General features: G+C 37.1%; 2 protein-coding genes across 2 annotated transcripts; one reads left to right on the top strand and one right to left on the bottom strand.

Annotated features, from left to right (window-relative positions):
- Positions 1 to 155: 155 nt before the first annotated feature.
- On the top strand, positions 156 to 9,952 carry LOC310720119 (uncharacterized protein). Its single transcript, XM_083530464.1, has 4 exons — positions 156 to 785; positions 2,490 to 3,469; positions 4,360 to 4,378; positions 8,321 to 9,952. The coding sequence occupies exons 2-4, from the start codon at positions 2,505 to 2,507 to the stop codon at positions 9,302 to 9,304; spliced, it is 1,968 nt and encodes a 655-aa protein (XP_083386590.1). The 5' UTR covers positions 156 to 785; positions 2,490 to 2,504; the 3' UTR covers positions 9,305 to 9,952.
- lim2.5 (lens intrinsic membrane protein 2.5) lies at positions 9,939 to 13,264 on the bottom strand. Its single transcript, XM_083529558.1, has 5 exons — positions 13,052 to 13,264; positions 11,975 to 12,169; positions 11,628 to 11,777; positions 10,447 to 10,581; positions 9,939 to 10,366 (listed from the first exon to the last, which is right to left on the bottom strand). The coding sequence occupies exons 2-5, from the start codon at positions 12,147 to 12,149 to the stop codon at positions 10,305 to 10,307; spliced, it is 522 nt and encodes a 173-aa protein (XP_083385684.1). The 5' UTR covers positions 12,150 to 12,169; positions 13,052 to 13,264; the 3' UTR covers positions 9,939 to 10,304.
- Positions 13,265 to 13,922: the final 658 nt, after the last annotated feature.

The raw sequence follows: 13,922 nt of genomic DNA, 5'->3' as shown, positions 1-13,922 counted from the left end.
GGTGAAATATGTTGTGGCTCCTTTAAGAGCGGAGCGGCATTTTGGGAATAGCACGTCACTGCATTCATCCGGTATTACTGCGTGTGTGCGCGCGTGAGACTGAGGAATATGTGGGGAAAAAGTAGCGGCTTATAGTCCGAAAAATACGGTACGTATATACATTTAAGTACTGTATGTATTTTCTTTTATCTATTTTTGTACTCTTTTGCACATTTTTGTCTCCTTTTGGATTGAATTAAAACTTCATTATAAGATCCCACAAGAGCACCTGTTGAATTTGTTCTCTTTTTTGTTGTTTGATTCGAGTAAAGAGCGTTCGGTGTGTTGGTGTAAACTCGCCTAGGTGGAACGGTTTAGATCAACCCCTTTCCATGTTTAATCTAATATGTAGCTCCTTATATAAACAGAAATCGCACGATCAGAGAGGATTATAAAGAGCTACTGCTCCAGGAATAAAAACAGATGGCCCTGCCTGGTCGTAAAAAAGTCACCCAAGGTTTACAAGCCTCATTTATTTATGTTCATTACTTAGACTGAAGGAAATACTGCATCATATCTTTCGAGGACTTGCCAAGAAAACTGGTCAGAACAGAGGAGCATAGATGCGAATCAGGATGTTAAAGAATGAAGAGGAATAGTATGTTAGCATAAGAGTGAAATTCTAATGAAGTAATGTCAGGGTATATGAGATATAAATAATTTATTTAAGGACTTTGGACTTGTTTATGGCTATATGTAAAGCTGGAGACATCTTATCTATATAATTCCATATTCCTGCCTTCATTGTAAGTATATCATATTTTCTATTAAATATTTATTGCTTCAATATTGTTTGTAATATTACAAAAATGTATAATCCTTATTAAATATAATCCTAATTAAATATCAAATACAAAACCTTGTGTTTTTTTATTGGACTTTGGTCATTGGAGGAACATTTTGATATTAATTTTATAACCAGTTTATTAGAGCCATATATGCAACATAGCTGCTTTAATAGTGGCTTGCAATGTAAACGATGGATTATTAAAGACTGTGTGGCTCAGCAAAATACTTCCTATTTTTGTGGATTTTATGCTGAATTGTTATGACTGTATAAACTATGCTAACCTTCATACACAGCTGTGACATAGATTTGGCTTCTCTGGCTCTTTAATTTTACATCAACAATAAGATTAGACTAAATAAAACTTATTTTATTAAAACCTTCAATTAATGATTATTCTTCCAGTTAATTATGATTCAATTTCCATACTTAATATCAGGTATTTTATATCGGCTTAATTTCTGTGTCTCGGGTAAATAAAGAACTAAGACTCTGAAATAACCTTTTAATTTGCCATAGTTTCTCATTATATACATAATTATTTACTAGCATTAAACATCCAAATCTCACACTCAGCCCTGCTAGACTAATGCATGACTGCTAGTTTGGGTTGTTTTGTTGTTGTTGTTGTTGTTGTTGTTCTGTGGGTTTGTTTTTCTGCTTTGGGCATGTAATGTCAGTCTCAGTAATTTGCATCTCAGCAGCAACAAATAATTTTTTTCTTTTGTCTCTACACCCATGTAAAACATATTAAACTTTGTTTTCACCCTCATTTTAACTTGTGGATCAACTTGAAACTGGACTAAACATCAAACTGTGTTTTAAGTCAGAAATCTACAACAAATATTGAGATCCTTTTAAAAAGGAAAGATCAATATAGTTCACACAATTATTTACATATAGAAATCATTTTATATATATATGTTTTACCATGTTTCATTAGATGTTCTTAGAGTGGTGGACAGTATTGGTCTCATTGGTTAATTTTGGTCTCATCAAAATAATTAATTAATTCATTTTAATATGTATAGTGCTTTTAAAATAAATATTGTCCAAAAGTATCTTTGGAGAAATATACATTTTAAATAGATCAATTATTTCCTATAAGGAAGATACCCTGAATGGAACCCGGATCAAAAGGAGCCCATCCTTATCTGAAAGACTCCAAATGTCCTTTCATAACAGTTTCACCATTGTTGAGGTTATCAACTGTTTACTGATAGAGATTTGATTACATATCTGCTCGTGGCAAATGCAGCCTGAAGCCATTGTAGCAGATCGTTTATATTAATTATAGGACAAATAGATTTTTTGGTTCTTAAGCTTATCCCTCCACAAAAATCTCATGTATCTTGAGGCTTGTGCATGTTAAACCTTTCCCACATGAATCTACAATGTCTTCTCTACCCAGTCACTTAATTTGTGTTATAAGATTTCCTTCAGGCAATTGTACTATAAGCTTTTCTCTTTCATAAAATAGTGTTCAATGGGATGTTTAAAGGCTGGGATTTTTTGATAACAAAACTCTAAATGATTTTTGAACTATGCACCAGAAACATGATCTATTTAGGTATTTATGTACGTAAGTATAAGACAAATTTTGTAACAAGATTATAAACAGATATTACCAGATTATTAACAAGACTGATTCTCCTTTGTTTAGACGTTTGTCAAAGCCATGGTGTCATGGGTGGTGATCCTGTCAGTCTACATCCTTACATTCATGTTCGGCCTGCCAGCAAACCTACTTGCGTTGTATGCCTTCATCAAGAAGCTCCGTGATAAACCCACACCCACCGACTTCCTTCTGCTCAATCTGACCATATCCGACCTTCTGTTCCTGCTCTTTCTTCCTTTCAAGATGTACGAGGCAGCTTATGAAATGCGATGGCTCCTCCCTAGTTACATGTGTCCCCTCATTACGTTCATTTTCTTCTCCACCATCTATACCAGCTCACTGCTCCTGATGGCTGTTAGTGTTGACCGCTACCTTTGCGTGGCATTTCCGGTCAAGTACAAGATCCATCAAAAACCTATATATGGAGTCATCTGTAGCATCTTTGTCTGGTTCACAACGTCAACCCATCTCTGTTTTGTATACATCGTGGATCACCTGACTGGAGGAGATAACCAGGGCCATGACTGCTACAACAACTTTACTCAGCCCCAGCTGGACATAGTGTTGCCCATGCGTCTGGAGCTTTGCCTCGTCCTCTACTTCCTCCCACTCATTGTTTGCACCTTCTGCTACACAAGATTCATTCACATTCTCAGGCGCACAGCCAGCCTCAACAAGGGAAAGCGTCGCAGGGCCGTTGGCATGGCCATGGGCACCCTGTTGGTATTTGTGGTCTGTTTCCTGCCCTACAACATCACACACATTCTAGGCTACATCTTCAAGGACAATGTGGAATGGAGATCCGATGCGTTACTACTCACCACCGTCAACACAGTCTTCGACCCCATCACTTTTTACTTCTCCTCAGCTGCCTTTCAGGGGAATCTGAAGAGTCTTCTAAGACCCAGGACTAAGACGGCTGACAATGGAATAAAAAATGTCTGCACTGCACAGAATCGAGCGAGACAATGCAACGGGACAGAACATATACAAAATAATGATGCCGGTGAATTGCAAAGTACGTAGTAGAGTTTGATCTCCTGCAAACCTCTTTGTATCAAAGTAGGGGATCTTGCAAGACCTTGAAAATTTGCTAACAAAAAAATCTTTGCAGCAAGTTCAGTGTGGACAGATTGGGTAATCACCCTTCACCCGGCCATTCAGACCTGATGAGCTCCTTCTATTTCATGGAACAGTTTTACATTGGGAGGAAGCCAAAACATCTGTCTTCAGCCATTCAACCCTCAATGCTTGTTTCTCACTGCAAATGTCCTTTATTGGAGTCAATAAATCCATTGTTTGCTATCTAAGGTTATGCTAGGGCCAAGACATAGAAGTGTATTTTGCAAGACAAGTTGGACCAAATACCATGCCCTTTATAACCCCCAACCTTCATAAACCCCAGGATAAAAATGACTTACACAGCCCCCACAATCAGATGATCTAAACATCATACCCAGGACTGTAACTGTCACTTGTGAGCCTAAGTGACATCTTTACATGTGATCAGTGTCCTGTGGAAGAGGATGAAGAGATAAAAAAATTGTTTTTGTGTGGGAAAGTGACTGAAATGCTGACATTTCCTGTCAGAAATGGTTTGTTAAAATGGCTGTTCAAAAAACTGTGACCCACTATGAGCTTTTTATTGGTTTATTAATTACTCCCTCTTTTTTTTTTTAAAACTAACTTTGTTATTGTGTAATCACACTGTTGAGGTGCTCAGAATGACTATAAGACATTATGCAAAACTTTTACAAAATTTTAAACCAAAGTAACATAAAACATCACTTCCTGTTCTTACACTTAGGTCAAACACCTCTGTCATGGCGCTCCACAAAAACCTTCCCACACTCATAAACATTATGTGGTATCTTGTCGAAATGTTTTGTACTCATATTTTGTTATATTGATGCAGTTGGATCCATAAGTTTTGGGTCTAAAATAAAGCCAAGACATTGCGATTGAATTGTAGAATTTCAGCATTAAACTGTTAATTAGTAAATAGTTCACTTGCAATTGAGCCTGTAAAAATAGAGGTAATATGTTTCAAAAGGCATTCATAATTAAGAGTTGAAATTAATGAAAAAAGTCTACCGTTTTTTAGTTTTTTTTTTTTTCAAAACTGATTGAACGAAAATGAGTTTGTATATATATGGACCTAGCTCTTAGATTTCTGCAGAAAATGCAAAGTTGCCAGTAAACTGAATGAAACACTCTTTAACTAAGAAAAAGAGATAAAGAATTAAAAAAACACATTTGATAGACTTTTCCATTAACAAATACTCAAGCTTGGCCACCAAACTGAGCACTCACAGCTCTCAGATACACATTAACAATCAGTAAGTGGGTGTTGCATTTCCTAACTGACAGCAACACAATCAAATTTGCACAGACTTCCTATATTTTCTGAACTTGCTAGGTTCTATTTTTCGAGCCTATTACCCAAGTGCAGTTGGACTTATACTGTATGCTGAAATGATAAGTTCGTAACATATGGATTGCTTTTAAATTCAAAAAGAAAGAAGACTTTCTTTTGGTTATCATAATACCAGAGCACAGCACTGTTATTGGGTAAGTTTTCTTTCTCTTTTATATTTCTCACATGATATTGCATTAAACTGTACCTAGATACAAAAGTGAGATAAACTGAACTGAATTCTTTCTTACTTTCATGTCACTTACTTGTACTTGTACTCCTTCTTTTCTAAAATACAGATTGACACAGGTCACCTGTTCTTATAATGGGGTCCAGGGAGCCCCCCCAAGAGAAGTGATACATAGTCAGGGCACCTGTAATACATTTTTTTAAATATTTTTTATTTATTTATTACATTTTCTCAATGTTTGACTGATTATTGAAATTTGAATATATATATATATATATATATATATATATATATATATATATATATATATATATATATATATATATATATATATATATATATATATTCCACACCCCAAAACTACAAAACAAGTTAATTTACACATCACATCTACTTTTGAATAAAAATCTACAATAAATAGACAAAATATATATACAAATAAGCATAATATTTCAACGTTTTAATGTTTTTTCGAGGGAATCGATTTAATTTATTTTAGGTTTATGGATCTATAGAATTATAAGTCTAGAGATAAAGCATCAATGATATTTAAGCAAGTCTGAGGTTTATTATGTAAAGTTTTAAACAAATAATTTTTTCAAAATAACTATTATGACATGTTGACACAGAGAACCTAAAAAAGATCATTATTAATACAGGAAATAAACATAGTCATAATACATGTTCGCATGTCCCCAACGTAGCGCTTTATTTGTATTGTGGCTGTCCATATCAAACCATAGAAACATCAAGGAAGTTAATTAGTTAATATTTGAGCTGCTCGTAAAACAGGTGAAGGTCGCAATGAGACATAGTTTGACTACGAACACCTGATTCTGTGATGATAAACAGTTTCAGGTTTGTGGACCAGATCTGTACCAAAACACTACTATTGGTTTTCTAAGATAAACATTTTTAACTTTAACAGGAGATCCAGAAAAAGAAAATATTAATACACTTTTATACTGTGTATTATATGAAGTCTAGAGTGCAAAATTAGCAATCGGTTCAAAAATTTGCTCCCAGTCATTGCTTGTATGTGGTACTCTTTTTTCTGTCTATGAAAAATCTGTTCATTAACTGTTAATATTAGTCACATACTGTATTCAGAGAAACCAGCATGGAAGTGGGGTGGTGATAACCTATCTATTTGGATACCTTCCAGCAAAGTCTGAACTAACATACAATGCAGTAATTTGCAGTATATTGTCGTTCAGTAATCATTCCCTGACAACATCTCAATCTGAATGACAAGTTGCTTATCTTGTCAAGTTTCATATTTACCTAGCACCCCTTCTAACCTCCAGGCATAGTGAGAATTACCTCGATATGCATGCCATTTCATAAAGAACTGGAAAATGTTTAGGACTTACTGGAAAGGTGGCTGAGAACCTGCATTGGAATACCCAGGTACAACAGCAGTACTGCAGGCTTCTTGGATCTACATAGTTTAAAGTTAAAGGTTGTTTTATCCTATTTTGGCTACAGGTTGTTCCTCAAAAATGAGCCACACTTGATAGTTGATTGGAGACCAAGAATAACTGATTAAACAAGTTGAATTAGTTGGCCACCTCGTTTGGTTAAAATGGCCAACTAGCATAAGCCTGTATCACTGTACCACAGGGCATGTATTAGCCACAACATGTAACGCTCTGCAGGCTGCGTTCAAGGAATACCACATCGTCAACTGACTGATTTGTAAAATCCGGTCATGAAACCTTGGGTAGACATCCCAAGCTTATCCACAAGGTCACTCAGTCATCTGGCTACAAACTCTGGCAAGCTAAGCCTGCTGTAGTTCCCTCACACTTCTTTTATATATAGATGCCTCGCAAAAAGGCAGTTCAGCATCATTTGTTGGCTGGTAAGATTAAGGTCCCTTAATAGAATCCAGCATTGATTCTACACCAGGCTTTTTAAAATCATAGTGGAAATGCCATATCCAAGCAAGTTTAAGATAAGATCTACCAAAAAGATTCCATCAGTAATGCTGTAGTGTGCTGAAATGGTTAGCACACACATTTAACAAATAACAAAGATTAATTTGGGAAGAGCAATGCAATGAGGTGCAAATCAGTTCCGGCTCAAAGGCATAATAGGCCTGTGTACTAAGGACTTTTATGGTGGGGAGTGTTACTGGAATACATAGTCACAGTTGGCAATTCATTCCATGTGACCTTACCCACAAGCACCAGTCACATGAATCAGGTTGGCAAATCTTTCTTTCTATTTGCCCAGCCTCCGGGGCTTTGAATGTACAGGAATGGCATTAGCAAAGAGCTCATCTTGTGCCTTACCTAGGTTCAGATTAGGTCTGGATCAAGGTGATCTCTTTCTCTCAGGTTTATGAAATTCAACTGCACTGTTGTACTTCAGTAAACAAGTTGCTCTCAGGGTAACTATCTGTGGGTAAGACCACTTTTCTCCAATATGTAAGACATAGAGCAATGACCACTTATAGACCACCTTGAAGGCTAACTGATATCAATATCTACTAGAAAAACATGGGGATTTAAAAAGCATTGGTAGTGACTACCTTTCTCTGGTAGTGCACCACTCAGACATAGCATTACGACCACCTTCCTAGCATTGTGTTGGTCCCCCCTTTTGTTCCTGTAATAGTCCTTATTCATCAAGCATTAACAGCATTAACTTCTTTAGCAATTTGAGCTTCAGGAGATCGTCCATTGAATCCGACCACACGGGCCAGCCTTTGCTCCCCGCCTACATCAATTAGCCTTGGCGGCCCATCAGCCTGTCGCCGGCTCACCACTGTTCCTTCCTTGGACCACGTTTGATAGATACTGACCACAGTTTTGAAGAGGCTCTGACCCAGCCGTCTAGTCACGATTTGGCCCATGTCAAACTCACTCAAATACTTACACGTGCCAATTTGTTTTGCTTCTAAAACATCAAATTTGAGGACAAAATGATTACTTGCTGCCTAATAAATCCCACCCACAAACAGGTGCCATGATAAAAAGATAGTGTTTTCACCTCATAATGTTCTAATTTCATAAAGTTATGCCTAAATAGTGTATATTATATATTACATTTCTGTTTAAATTAGACTTTAACAAGTAAAAAAACAGATACAAATACAGTCTTCAGATACAAATGGTAAGCATACATGGGACAATTCATAGTGACTTGCAAAGAAGGTATGATATAATGTATATGTTTATGTTGTATATGTATGGATATACAATATGATGTAGATAAAACTGCAATCCATGTACTGCATGATGTTTCTTATTCTTGTTCCACCAGTGTCCTGCAGTAACCAAAATGATAAACCACTGGGTGCTTCTCTCAGCCTATATTATAACCTTTTTATTCGGCCTACCAGCCAATATCCTGGCTGTTTATGCCTTCATCAGGAAGCTTTGCAAAAAACCCACACCCACGGATGTCCTCTTGCTGAACCTCACTCTCTCGGATCTGCTCTTCTTGTTTTTCCTTCCACTGAAGATGTATGAGGCTGCATCAGGCATGAAGTGGCATCTTTCTCAGACCCTTTGTTCCATCATGTCATTTGTCTTTTTCACCACCATCTACACCAGTTCTCTGTTGCTAATGGCTGTTAGCATTGACCGTTACTTGGGTGTGGCCTTCCCAGTCACCTACATGAAGTTCCGCAAGCTTATCTACGCATTCGTCGGCAGTATTTTTATCTGGCTGTTCAGCGGAGCGCACTGCACACTTGTATTTTTCGTTGTCCACATAGGTGGGGAAAACAGAACTGAACCCCAGACCACTTGCTACGAGAACTTCACTGATGAACAGAAAAGAATTGTACTTCCTGTGCGCTTGGAATTTTTTGTAGTACTTTGTTTGGTGCCTCTGATTGTGTGCGTGTTCTGCTATCTTAACTGCATCTGGATCCTTTACCACAGGCCCCGCATAACAAAGGAGAGAAAGCAGAGGGCCATTGGAATGGCTCTGGGCACCTTGAGTGTCTTCTTGATTTGCTTTATGCCCTACAACTTCTCTCATCTGGTGGGCTTCAACACCAACAACAGCCCATCGTGGAGGTACTACACACTGCTCCTAAGCACCTTTAACACCTGCCTGGACCCCATCATCTTCTACTTCTCCTCAAATGTGTATCGCAACACCACCAAAATTTCCCTTTGGAAAGTTTTCTCATTTAGGCGCCGTCTAGGCTTGAACACTACTCCCAATTTAAGCGTTGAGGTAGATTCTAATTCTGACAAAGAATTTGAATGTCGCACTAGTCACAACAGAAAATAAAGAGATACTACAGAATTGGGCAGTAATTGTGCACCTGGGACATTGAGCTTGAATTAATTGTTGTGAGTAAATTCATATGCCATGAGTTTCATGATTTGACTTTCTGACATTATTATTCATTTAGACCTTTTTTCTCTTGTATATGCAACATTTCTTGAAACCTTGTGCTATGTATATGGGACCTTGAAATCTTGTGATAATTTGAGTATTTTATAGTTTCTTTAGTTAACTATTTACGTACATATACTGTAGAAGCTCCACATAATCAGATTTTTTTTTTTTTAAAAACATGCACCTTTTGTTTTCAATGATGAAGTCTGTCGTCATCCAGATGTTGAAAGATGTTTAATTTGTTTGTTTTTTTATATATATGTTTTTAAGTCTTCAGGATCAGAGCTTTGTAACAGTCAGTTTCCTGACCACATTTTCAAAAAAAAAAAAAAAAGCTTTTCTCACCCATGTTTCTTTGTATTGATATGTTCTCTAAAAGCTCCTGTAAGCAGCCAATGTATTTTCTTTCACTGGTATGCAAATTGATAATGTCTGCAATATGAAAAGTTTACTATGCATTATTTAAGAAGAAATCATAATAATAATTCACCCAGTGTTGATTTAAGCTTAAATAAACAGACAAACATGGTCTAATCATTTATTTGAAAATCTGCAAGTTTTATCTACACCCTGTAACCGTCTACTTCGCCAATATGCCTTGGGTCTCATAATAATGATAATGATGCTGAAAGGAAGTTTCGAAATCATCAGTGAAACAGAGACGGCCATCGACTTCAGGGCATCTGAAATGCTTCACCCGCTACTGTCACTTACTCATAAGACAAATGACTTGACTTTCCTTGAAGAAGTTTGCTAACTTCTCATTCTCATCCTTCCTATAGTTTAATATGTACTATGACTTAGGTTAAGCAAACTAACAACATATTACAATGTATTCCTTCTCGTGTTTGGATTATTCTTATTTATTCTTAGTAATTACTTTATCCATCTAACGTGATCCAGCGACTCGCCTGCACTCGTGCATCCTGTAGGCACACATGTATAAGATACCTGCAAACAAAAAAATCATAGTCACAATGACTGTTACAATGAATCATGACCTTTTACTTACTATGCACATATTTTCCCACCTGCAAAGAAGTTCATAAGCAGAGCAACCCAGCCGAGTATGTAGGACCAAGAGAAACGCCAGTCACCAAAGCGCCTTCCCAGGAAGTTTACCGTCACCCCGGTGTAGATTGCCATGGCCAGAAAAACAAATAGAGCTGCAAGAGATGTTGGAATTTAGTGCCCAGGATTTAGAAGTAAAAGCTAATAATAAGCTTCCTGTATCACCAAACACTCCAATATCTGGATTTGGCATGCGTGCATTGGTAACTGGAGTTCACTAGCGTTGGGAATTTCGGTTCCTCAAGGACTTTTGAATGGTTTGAATTTTTTAATGGGGTTTGACTTGGATATCTTTCTGAAATAGAAACTCATGAACATCCTTAAAACATTTGAGCTGTATTTAAAGCAGTTTAGTTTCAAATGTGCCATCAATATTTACACCAAGATAGTATTCAGGGTGATTTTTCCAGCGGTTGCCAGATTTTTCTTTAGTAGATATGAACAAGTTTTCCAACAAACAGGGTTTGAACACAGATGCTTGTCCTTAAGAAAATAATGATTTTTGAGATTTCCAATATTGTGTGATGATGAAAAATGTCATGGTCTGAAACATGTCTGGTTTCCCATTCTCTATACAGTGTGCATAAGTCAAGCATGTAAGAATAGTACATACACTACATATACGTATATGGCCAAAGGTTTATAGACACCTGAACATCTGACACCCAAACTGTGACCAAAAAGGCCTGAACATGTTCCAGCATAACAACGCCCCTATTTAAAGTACAAAGGGAACAAGACATGGTGTGTGACATGAAGACAATGTTGGAATGGAAGAACTTGTGCACTGAACCTTGACCTCAATCCCACTAAACATCTTTGGGATGAATGGAACTGCCTCTTCTTGCTCTTCTTTTCTTCATAAACTTAGATCTTGCAGCTGAAGTCTTAATAGTGATGTGTATATGTTACATAACTCAGTCCTGAATACAACCTTAATAATTGGAGATGGAGCCATTTTTTTCTGATCGGAATGTCGGGGAGGGGGGGATCAAGCCTCAGTATCAAGCTGCCACTCTTGGACCCTTGAGTGAGGCCCTAACACTCTGTGCTCCAATGGAGCTGTAACATGGCTGACCCGCCATTCTACATTGCTGGGATATGCAAAGACAACAACAATTATAATAAAACAGAATCTCACTCGAAATAAAAAACATGATCCCTGCAGCAAAGGAACGATTGAATCTCTCAAATCCAGAGAAGTGCGTGAAGGACAAAATGCCAGCGATGATTCCAGCGAAGCATGACATCGATGACAGGATCATGAAGGCTCTAGTGGCGTTCCAGTACGCTGACAACAATTTTGTAAGACCAACAACAACAAAAAAAGAAAAATAAAGATGAAATTAGTCTAATGCTCAATATAGTTTTTTTTATCCAAAGTTATTTCCAAATCCAATAAAAAGCTGCTGCAAATAATTTATAGTTGATAGCATTTAGAGTTACATTTAAATCAATCTCATTGAGAATCCACCTCTGTTGACTTACCAATGCTGTCCGTCTGCATGTAGCATTTGCCCGACATGCAGTAGCGCCACAGGCCCTGGTGAGCAAAGCTGCCTGATAGGCGGTATTGCATCCAGAAATCAGTAGCTGTTGACACCACCAGGAGGATGTTGGCCACGATGGCACAGAAAAGGCCTCCTCCCATGAAGCTGTACATCCTGATGGACGCTCAACACACTACAGAATGTGGAGTAAGGAAGCAGTGTTTAATTCAGCGTAACATATCATCTGCTATGCAGCGGCAAATGAAGACCATACAGGAGCCAGATTTTGCGGTTTTCAAGGACTTGGTCCATTTTACATATTATACTAAATATAGGATCAAAATATTACAAATGTAATATTATTGACCTATACAATAAAAAGATTTAGTTCTGTTTATATTAGAGATCATGGACAGGCTGTGGCTAAAATAACTTAATTTTTAACACAATAATTCTTTTTTTTTTAATAAATAGTTCCTTTAGAATAATGCGGAGAAAACTGTACAATCTTTGACCTTTAGGGAATTGAACAACTACTATCATAAAGGTTATCTATACACCATCAATTCAGCTGTTATTTAAAATTCCACAGGAAGTCACACTGACTGTATTTTCAACTTTACCTTTAAACATTCAATCAAGGTTAAATCAAGGCCAAGAGTAAATCAAGACTTAAAATCTGAAACGTGAGATCCAGGCCAAGCTGCTGAGCTGAACTTAAACTAATTCAACTCTAAGCTTTCCATTTCTCCATTGTATAAAGCATTTTCCATTTTTCAATCTCCAAGTTTTGAGTCGATCTTTCGGCACTTTTGAATTGATCGAAAACCTAATTTTCTATGATGCTAATTATATGAAAATGATCTCGGCTGGCTTCAATATCCGGTGCACTAATACTATTTGCATGGACACAGGAAAAAAACAATGGCTGTGACAGGATGAAAATAATAAAGGATTATTATTACTTAATGGTTAGCTTGGAAGAACAACTATTTCATGAGGCAACAAGAAACCCGAAATGATCAACATTACACATTTTTTATCATCTGAAAAAGAAAAGAAAAAAAAGTCTTACCTGAGATCTTCAGGATAAAGGAGAACTGAACTACAGAGGAGAGAAAAAAAAGAGGAGATGGGAAGCTCACAGAGAGCGTAAAGCCAAAGAGGACCTCATAGGCCGAATTCCAAAAAGTTATCCCGTTTTTTTTTGTTGATGGTGGCAAAATCCTTTAAAAACGCACATTTGCTAACACCAAACAAATACACTCGAGCCGACCGGGGCTACGTGGTCAGTGTTTAGACTGGGGTCATGGTATTGGGAGGGGAAGGTATGTGTGATGACCCCCTTTTTTGTTCCTCTATGGGGATTTTTCTAGAACCGTGGATGTGCAGAGGCTTGCAGTAACACTGCTCTACTGTCAATGCAACATGCTGAAGCTCACAGTTTCTTTCAGGCCCTGACTCGACATGCTGTTGGAACATCAGGAGCCACATGACCACTGATGACCAGAAAATTAGTTACGAAAATAAATTCACGCATTGTGAAAGAAAGTCAGTCAGCGTGACAAAAATGTGTCCTCACAGTGGTCAAAACAGTCAGATATTTCGATCCATGTGGGGACATTTGGTCCCCAGCAAGATATATAAAAGGTATCGGATACCACAGGCATTGGAAGGTACAGCAGGAATATATTAAACCTTCTTTTGGAAAAGTTTTTTTAAATAATGTTCTAATTATGAGACACTGAGTAGATGTGATTGATATATGATAAAGTATAAAAAAAAATTCAAAAGTTTTTATATTATTGAAGCTCAAAAACCTCAATGTCTATCAATAAATCCTACACAAACTAAATATAACCTTCTAATACCAAGGCCTTGAAATGTATTATACAGAATAATGTATTGTTAAAACTTTTATCTAGTATGAAGTTGTTCATTTCCTT

This window comes from Silurus aristotelis (genome assembly GCF_946808225.1).
Source record: "Silurus aristotelis genome assembly, chromosome: 25".
NCBI classification, from domain to species: domain Eukaryota; kingdom Metazoa; phylum Chordata; class Actinopteri; order Siluriformes; family Siluridae; genus Silurus; species Silurus aristotelis.
The sequence above is the reverse complement of the archived record's forward strand: the minus strand, read 5'-3'. Positions and strand labels throughout refer to the sequence as shown.